The sequence below is a fragment of the Beta vulgaris genome, chromosome 5 (genome assembly GCF_026745355.1).
Source record: "Beta vulgaris subsp. vulgaris cultivar EL10 chromosome 5, EL10.2, whole genome shotgun sequence".
NCBI lineage: Eukaryota > Viridiplantae > Streptophyta > Magnoliopsida > Caryophyllales > Amaranthaceae > Beta > Beta vulgaris.
In genome coordinates, this window is record NC_079206.1 from 34,053,454 (window position 1) to 34,062,734 (window position 9,281).

At 34.6% G+C, this 9,281-nt stretch overlaps 2 protein-coding genes across 2 annotated transcripts; one reads left to right on the forward strand and one right to left on the reverse strand.

Annotated features, from left to right (window-relative positions):
• The first annotated feature begins 2,510 nt into the window (after nt 1–2,510).
• LOC104908305 (hypothetical protein) lies at nt 2,511–5,694 on the forward strand. Its single transcript, XM_010697398.4, has 3 exons — nt 2,511–2,782; nt 5,027–5,109; nt 5,204–5,694. The coding sequence occupies exons 1-3, from the start codon at nt 2,692–2,694 to the stop codon at nt 5,384–5,386; spliced, it is 357 nt and encodes a 118-aa protein (XP_010695700.1). The 5' UTR covers nt 2,511–2,691; the 3' UTR covers nt 5,387–5,694.
• Nucleotides 5,695–6,926: 1,232 nt separating this feature from the next.
• On the reverse strand, nt 6,927–8,873 carry LOC104908310 (uncharacterized). Its single transcript, XM_010697401.1, has 5 exons — nt 8,621–8,873; nt 8,426–8,508; nt 7,972–8,306; nt 7,835–7,916; nt 6,927–7,724 (listed from the first exon to the last, which is right to left on the reverse strand). The coding sequence occupies exons 1-5, from the start codon at nt 8,871–8,873 to the stop codon at nt 6,927–6,929; spliced, it is 1,551 nt and encodes a 516-aa protein (XP_010695703.1).
• Between the last annotated feature and the right edge of the window lie 408 nt (nt 8,874–9,281).

Consider the following 9,281-nt stretch of genomic DNA (forward strand, 5'->3'; position numbering starts at 1 on the left):
AGCCGCTAGAAAAAAGAAGTAACTTAGCTTGTTTTAGTATTATTTTATCATTTTGTTAAAGGAGTAATTAAGGTTTTGCTAATATTTTTACACAAATCTATTGGATATTGTTTCCAATTAAGTTGTGTTAAAACAACTTTCAACTTTTATTGATTTGATGAGAGATGCTTCTTTTAATAATGTTAGGAGAAGCTGTAGTTTGTAAGGGGTGGCTTTTTTTGTTTCACAGCAAGACTTGGACGATGATTCCTATTTCCAGTAGCTTACAAGTTTATGTCGAAATCTGATTGGGTACAATTTCCTTCCTCATAGAGAATTCTAAGGGTTCATATTTAAAATTAGCACAGGGCCTCCAACATGTTTGAGCGGACCTTGTTATGAGTAGCATATGAGTGTATGGCATCAATATGTTATTAGATCATCTCATAATAGTTTATTTATTGTCAAGTTGAAGGTAATTTCTTATGTTATTTGAACCCTTTAAACTAAAGATAACCCCTTATATAAAAGTGACTTATTTAGTTTCAACCTAAAAAGTCAGAGTGATGATAAAACATTCATCGTGAGCGGTAGCAGTGCCCACTCACACTAATTTTTTTTTTTTTACAAAAAGTTACTTTTATGTTTAAAAAACTTTATGATTAAATAAAAATATAAAAGGCAACTTTTAGTCAAAATGTATACATGTGATCACTGCCAAAAAGTAAAAAGTTGCATGGAGTTATTTGTCTTGTTCAGCTTTTGTCCTCAAAAAGTACAACTGTATATTTATAAAAACCTGTATTTGTGTGTTCAAAACACTAATTATTGATAAATCAACCCTTGTTTATGTGTTTGATAAACTTATTATTGTTAAACTAACATGTGTTTGTGTATGTATGGTGATATGACCATATTGTCCTTGTTAAACATGTGATCTCTGCCAAAAAGTAAAAATTTGCATCGATTTGTGTATATCATTCAGCTTTTGTCTCCCAAAATACAATAGGCTATCTATAATAACTCCTGTTTGTGTGTTTAAGATACCGATTATTGATAAATCAACTCCTGTCTTTGCGTTTGATACACTTGTTATTGTTAAATTAATCCATGTTCATTCGTGAGAGTGGACAAAGTGCAAACCCAACATGAGTGTTTTATCACTATTCAAAAAGTCACATACTCACCCTTTTAATATATACTCAAACCACTTCAATAATCACCTACTCACTCAAAAAAGGGGAGGAGAGAGAAAAGAAATACAAGTATATAAAAACGATATAAAAATACTGTATTTAGGGCGTTGTTAGGAAATTTTAGGGCGTTGTTGAGCAACCCAGTAACTTTATTAGGAGGCGGGTCTTACAAATTGTTTGGTAGAGTGAATTTGGAAGGAAAATAAACAAAATGAAAGGAAATTTGTTAGTCCCTCTGTATTTTTTTATCTTTCCTACTTTGACTTTGCACATTTGCCAATGCATTTTTTCTATATTAAATATCTTTCATTATATATTAGTAAAAATTATAATGATTGAATATTAATAAAGTACTCATTGAGACGAATCAAACAAGACCCCACATGACTATATTTTTTCTTATATATTGAGAAAAATCTAAAAGATTCTCTCTAATTGTGAATAGTGTCAAGATTCTAAGTGAGAAAGATAAAAAAATACAGAGGGAGTACTTTTGAATGTGATTTAAATTTTTTTTTTTTTTTGGGTGAGAAATTACTCTATCTTCTCTCTCATGCTCCCGCCTTCTCCTGTTGACTTCCATTATCAACTGTGTTGTAATCCTTTTTCATTTTCTATGGGAAAATTGAGAGATATTGACTTATTTTGAGTGAAAGCAACTATAAATTGTTCTTAATGCAGCATTTATTATCCACGACCTTGCAAAGGAGGAAGAAAGAGGCCTCTTTTTGAAATCAGATTCACGTCAAATTCGATTACATCAAGGTAAATTTCTGGTGTATTTTTTCTTTTTTCATATCTTCACTTGTACAATTTTAAATTCGAAGTTTCTGCTCAAATCTTCCAAAATGACAACCCAGTTTGTTTGAATTGCATCCGCTACTGCAACATTATCATTATTATTATTATTGTACCTCTGGTTAATTTGAAAATGCTATTTACAAAAATCAACAAGCTTAGTTCCGCAACCGGCAAAGTTCACGTGCCAGGATTACTGAATTACAGTCCATTTTGAATGAACCCAGAATAATCACGAATTCATGGGCCCCAAATCCTGCAAGATTTTGCATCGAATGACAGTAAAATTGTGGGGAGGAAGGAGTGGACCCAAATAAAAGGAAAAACAATGAAACCAAGACTGAAGATGCTGTCTGAATTTTTTGTAATTATGTATTATAGAGAATAACGCGTGTTCATTGAGTTCGAATTCAGATACATATAATAGTTCTTTTGCTAGTTGGTAGTATGGTTTGAGCCCCCCACCTTTGTCATTTTGGGGATAAATGGGGGGACCTCAAATTGGTTTAGTATGCTTGTTGCTCTATCTATCTATTTATCTATCTATCTATTTGCATATGCTAAGGAAATGGGATCAATGGTCATTATTCGCCCACGATTTCTTGCTCCTATCTTTTTATATTATTCATCCTCTGCCCATCCTACATAATCCTTTACTTGGAGGATTAGCCTCAGAAATATTTGTCCATCAGTATTAAAAAGTTTGAGGGTGGTTTTAATGGCAACGATAATGCCGGTGGGTGAACAAGCCAACAGGGTGTTTTTGGTTGTCGTGACAATTTTAATTGCCACATTGCTGGTGAACCCAGGTTATTGTTTTCCTCTATCTTGGCATTACCATATGTATGGCTATTCTGCATTCTTGTTTCTTTTTTTGTTGAGCTCAGAGAAGTTCTGATGTGCTATCATTATGCTTGTGTCTTGTTTGTATCACACGTATACCAATGAATTCTTGAAAAGATGGTGTACTTTGTAAAACTGATTTCGTTTGTGTCTTTTAAGAACCGTTTGTCTTTGGTTTGGCTGTAAGTACAAGGATCGGTTTGCCAGTTCTTCCATAACTTTTAACTTGTCTGTGATTCTTGTCTATGCAGTATGGATATTATGACCTGGGTTTTCTTTTCATTGGTATTGAGCTGTCTAATATGTATATCTCTAGGTTTATGGAGCATCAAAATCTACTTTCTCCTGCACTAGTGTTCTCTAGCTCCTCTTTGCGCAACTTAAATGTCGTATTCATTTATCTTTATGTCAATAACTAAAATGCATGTAGTCAACATCACTTTTCTTTTCTAATTTGCATATATTACTGTAAAAAAGATTACATTCTTAAGGGCTTAAGGCTAAAGCCATAGAGGAGTTCTTCATCTTCTTTGTATGCATGATTAAGGCGTAATCACTCCGAAGCTTTTAAAGAAGTTCCTGCTCTGAGCGGGCAGGGTAAGGCGATCTGCTGTACATTGTCTTCACTTGCAGCACCAGAGAACATTGTTTGAAACGGCCCTTATCAACTTTACTTTTGAAAAAAAAGGTCCAGATAAAGCTAATGAGAGGAAAGATCAAGTAAATAGGTTAGAAGTTTTCTTTCTTCATTAGTGATAGACTACAGATAAGGAGATAATCTGTGAAAACTGAAAGATACAAGATCAATTTTGCTAAACAAAGGCCATTGTATGCATCCTTTAAGTTATAAATTATTTGGGCTCCTTTTTATCTGCTTTGAGCACAACTCTGGTGTCATGCTACTGATAAGGAAATTATTGGCTAAATTAGCTATGGATGTGACAGGCCAACACACTATCATGTGAACATTACAAATATATAGTTGTTGCGTACCTTAATTTTTAATGAGATCAAATAGGTGCTAGATATGTATCTTTCATGACTCACAAACAGCGACTCAACGGCTACTTTAATGGTAACTCCGATAAAACTGGTACTGGAAGTGGACCTACTGAGTCAGAAACTGATACCTTCATCAACATGGTTGTTTCTGGAAATTCATTTTGTTCCTTGTCTCGTCAGTAAATAACACTAGTAGAAACCAAGCATAACTCCCTGCTCTGCTGCTCACTTACCTTCTGAAGGAAAATAGGAATTCTCTAAAGTTTAACAAAGCCTACCAGTTTTCACTTAATCAAGCCCATGATTTTTTCTGACCTAAAGACAAAATCTGTTGAACCACGGGTCCTGTACTTTAGAATATGTGACAACTGAATAGCAGTAAACAGTTGCAGTACCTGTTTTGAGAACAACTATTAAATTTTGCATACAATTCTGGACTTCACAGCAAATTAGCCACTCATATAGTCTTAAAGTCCATCACTATCTCTGAGCATTGACAAAAAATTACTCCCTTAAATCTTGTAACTAGTAACAAGTTTACAACTGTAAGATTTCACACTTTTCAATTTTTTTCCTAGGTAGTGGATTTTCTTATAAAGTCTCTACTTGCATTGCTTAGTATAACAAATTGAACCTCCTATGACAAACTTAGTTAGCACTGGCAGAAAGATAAGAACAGTAAGAACAATAATGAGGGAAGCAGAATATTTGATTAATAGTAGAGGGAGTTACAAGATAAATAAGGGCATGGAGAGGCCAAAAACTCTCCCACTTACACTAAATTACTCTCAATTTCTGGATACCTATATCTCTTTCTAACCCCCTTATATATAGACCTACCGTTCATCCATTCATTCCTTACAGCAGTAGCTGCCACCTCACAGTCTCCTGCTAACAAATTATGGTACCTTCTGAATATTCTCTGCTATTCTGAATATTCCCTGCCATCTGACCCTGACCATTAGGTGATATTTCCATTCTCCCTTCTAGTGCCCCTTTGTCTACGTCTGGCATACGTCATAAGAATAGGAGGCCTAGATTGATTTGTTGCACTTAGTCCAGGATTTGGGGCCAATACCTTGAAAGAAAAGGATAAGTAAAAAAGAAACATTCTTTGGTCTGTTATGGTTGCTAGACTTACTTTGTCTTTGTGCTTGCCTAGCAGATATGGAGAAAATTTCTGATTTTTTTTAAAAATATTTGTGCAGTGATTGCCTCTTATTCAGAGTCAACTGAGAGTCATATATCTGCATCTAATCTAAACCTGGCCACAAGGAAATTACATTTCCAGGTAAAGAAAGTCCTTTTATGTTCTTTGTATATTGTCAATATCTGCTTGTATTGTAATTTGTAAATGCATTCATCTTTCCCCATTCGGAGAATAGGGGTTTCATGGCAAATCCAAGGACTTAAAGACAAAGAGAATGTTAATAGGATCAACTGCACCTACATGTACCTATAACGAGTGTCGAGGATGCAAATACAGGTGCCGAGCTGAACAGATTCCGGTTGATGGCAATGACCCTTTGAACAGTGCTTACCGTTACAAATGTGTTTGTCATAGGTGATTTTTGTGTCAACAGTTCTGAGATATCTACCTCGTTTTGCAGTTATTAGTCCCTATATTTATTTCTCATCAAAAAAAATTAGTCCCTATATTTATTGGTATGTATTATGTGGGGCCCACTCCTACTTTTATTGCATTTTGTATGGGTGCAAGGAGTAGGATGGTGCCCCAGATGTGGTAAGTTTTTACCATTTGTAAGTTTTGTCCTAAGGTTAAATATGTTTTACAAAATATGGCTGAGGCCTGAGCCTATTGAGATGTCAAAATTTTGGCGACTCTTGGTAGTATATCTCATTTTGTTGAACTTCATCCATGTCCATATTTACACACAAGCGTGCGCACATACTCCTTTTGCTTCAAAATATATGTATAATTTTTCTTTTTTCCATTTGCAATTTAAATTCTATTAACCACCAGAAATGTGATTAAGTGAGAAGGGTTGGAAGACAACTCTTCAGGTGCAAAAGTAATGCCAACAAAACATAGAAGTAAAGCAATAGCACAATCGAAACAACTTTACATAACTTCATCTTTAGATAATTAGAGAATCCACTAACTATTTAACAATTATCTATACAATGTAGAAGCACTTGGGAAGTACTCCGGTGCATGTTACTTTTTAGGATCCGTGCGTTTATTTATTGTTTTATAACATAATTAAAGAATAGTTAATAAATAACAATGATGCAAATAACGCAAAATCATAAAAGCATCATATATGAAAGAACATTAATTACAAATATAATTTTTTAAATCAATTTATATATTTGCAAATACTTTCTTGTAAACTACATTTGTTGTACTTGTACACACATCATATTCTTTATCAAAAGGAAGGATCTTGAGATCTTATTTGCTCGTAACTTTGGATTCAACAACATAAAATTGACCATGGCTGAAAACAGGTTTCAGGAGATACATACCTACATGAGATAAAGATTATCATTGACTTATAGTTATAGTCATAGCAAAACAAACTATTAAAGGAAATTGACGTCTATGAAATTTGATAGGAAATTTGGTGAACAGTAGTTTTAATAACACGATTGCCTAACTGATTGATTACTAACCTCGTGTCATTACATAATCTAGATGTTTGATAAATATTCCTTAAAAGCATAACTTGCGCACCAACCTTTAATCGTATGCTATGATTTGGGAGACCTGAGCATCTATTGTATTGAGGAATTCAGTGGAGTATATTTCATGGACTCCAAAGTTTCGTTCCTTTTTGTTTATAGCATCTGAACTCAAATAGACTTTCTCTTCTCCATGAATGGTAGATAGAATATGATCATTTACTATCTCCACTATCTCATTTATTGGGGCCAAAATAACTCTTTCTTGGAAATATTTAGCTTCCCAAATATGCTCATGTAGGTTTGGGTACGTGCTATCAACAACTGCTGAGATTGGATCTGCCCTAGGATCTATAAGGATATCTTTTGCAATCTTGATAACAACTTCACCATCATTAGGACCTCTGGACTTTCCGTCTCCTACGCTTATTATCCACTTTGAGAATTCTCGCAATTCATCAACTAAGATTTCAAAGATCCTGATTGTAATCTCATATTGCGAGTAAGTCTTAGCACCTTACACGAATCCCATAAGTAAGACGAATTAACGGTGGCGAACATGATATCTTGGCTAGTTCCTTTCAGTACAACTGATAATATCTGCATGAGATCACCATCGAATACCATCACTTTACCTCTAAAAGGTCGATGCAAGTTATCCCTATCAACCGACCTCATTATGTCCCTCAAACTTCTAAGAAGTGTTTCAAAATAATACTTATGCATCATTGGAGCTTCATCCCAAAATTTTGTCTTAATAAGAAGAGCAACTAAATTCGACCCAGGTTGAATGCAGGCGCAAGTAGAATTCTCAGTTACATTCAAAGGGATACCAAATCTAGAATGAGTTGTTCTTCCTCGTGGAAGGAGGAGAGAAGCAATTCCACTCGAAGCTACCGACAATACAATTTCGCCCATCTTTCTTATTGCAGCACATAATGTCTTCCAAACATATGTTTTACCCGTCCCTCTGTAGCCGTAAACGAAAAATACAGCTCCTTGACTCGACACAACATCCAATACTTCCTGATAGATCATCGACTGCTCATCAGTCAAACCTTTATACAATTTGTCATGTTCTGAGGTTATTTCCTCTACATCATAAGAAAGCTTGTCGGCTATGAGCTTGTTATTTCTTTCAAACATGATTAGTTCATCTGTAAAAGACATTTCACTGAATCTACGCAAGCTGGTACCATTACTTTGGAGTATGGTTTCAATCCCGGCCAATGCAAAAACTTCAATTTGATCGTCAGTTAACTAGAGATCTGTAAAAACATATAAAAAATAATACAGTAACCTATATTAAGTATGCACGTTGCTTATAAATATCTTACTATTGATTCAACAATGTTATTGTAGTTGTTTACCTTTATTTTTTTGAATAGCACGCTGCTTGAAAAGAATGACATCAGACAGTATCTGCCAAGTCTTCTGTCAAACTTCATCCAGCTTCGACATACTCCCAGATAATAGTAACATGGAGAACAAATGTCTTAGGTAGTACCTTGATTCTCTAAAACTTGCTTTTGTTATTGCGTCAACATAATCCTTGTCATCATTAAGTAACCCCCTTGTGTAGCAAGCTTCCTTGAATGTAGGATACACTACACAATCAACCGTTCTAATGTCTTCGTAGCATGTCGCGGCTTTTACAAAATTGAGTAAAGTTCTAAGATAGAACTTCTCTCCAGATCCTGGTAAGACGTGGTAGATTCGTCCTATTGTGAAACCTTTAGCTCTTGGTGTCCACTCTCTCTGAGCCTGCTTCCACACAAATTTTGTAGGGAACTCCACATAAGTAAGCTCTCTAGCTTCTTCATATTTTTCATTACATTGCATCTAAGATAAGAATTTTGTATGTGAATATGAGGTATGTTTTTATCAGGTGCTTGATAATGAATGTTGAATCCAAAAATCCTCAAAATTGCTTCACACGCCGAAATATGCAATCAAAGTACATCTTTATCTCTTCTACGCTTCACCTTCTTCTGTTTATCTTGATAAGCCGCAACTGTAACCCTATTATGACCCTTGTTTATATCTTTGAACAAATATTTAATTAATCTTGATTAATTACACCATTTAATGTTGATATGTCCTTGATATTTACAAAACAATTCAGCATTATATGGAACAACATACCGATTATCAACTCTTGTCAAATGTAGATCCATTATCTCTTCGCCTGTACACTGGATATCCTTCATCATCCACTTTAGTGGCATCAATGAACCTCTTGGGAAAATGCTTACTACATTGCTTGTCAATTATACACAGAGTATTTGTGTTTACTGCACCACATCGACCGTGCATCATGTACTCACCGTCAGCTTGATCTTCATTCTTGATCGGGCAGCTCAGCACAAATAATCTTATCAATATCTGAAGCAATAGGGTATTTGTCATCTTGATGCGTGAACAACAAAATATGAGCGTACGTCAAATCATGCTTTTGGAGTTGAACTGTATATACCACTGAAAATCAACAAAATAAGTTTTCATATTCATATTATATACAATATATAACTATAACAATGAAATTTAAACAAAAAAAAGATATAAGGACGATCTATAACATACCAGTCCTAACCCTGCAAATATTTTGCGATCTCTTAAATCTTTCACCAGCTAGTCTAGTTTCATCTTAAAAACTCCGCATATGATAGTGATCTCTGGCCACTTAGGATTACACGTAAATGTTATAAATAAAAACCCTGAACTCAATCTTTGAAGCACTTTGACCATCTATGGAGTCATGACAGGAAAATCTACATTGGATAAGTCCCTACTCTATCCCTACGATTTCCCAATATA

Coding starts and splice junctions, on each gene's coding strand:
- LOC104908310 (XM_010697401.1), bottom strand. CDS start 8,873: ATGACAAATACCCTATTGCTTCAGATATTGATAAGATTATTTGTGCTG. Junction 8,307..8,425: donor AGCGTAGAAGAGATAAAGAT/GTACTTTGATTG, acceptor TTCTTATCTTAG/ATGCAATGTAATGAAAAATA. Junction 7,917..7,971: donor GCAAGTTTTAGAGAATCAAG/GTACTACCTAAG, acceptor AGTATGTCGAAG/CTGGATGAAGTTTGACAGAA.
- LOC104908305 (XM_010697398.4), top strand. CDS start 2,692: ATGGCAACGATAATGCCGGTGGGTGAACAAGCCAACAGGGTGTTTTTG. Junction 2,783..5,026: donor CACATTGCTGGTGAACCCAG/GTTATTGTTTTC, acceptor ATATTTGTGCAG/TGATTGCCTCTTATTCAGAG. Junction 5,110..5,203: donor CAAGGAAATTACATTTCCAG/GTAAAGAAAGTC, acceptor TTCGGAGAATAG/GGGTTTCATGGCAAATCCAA.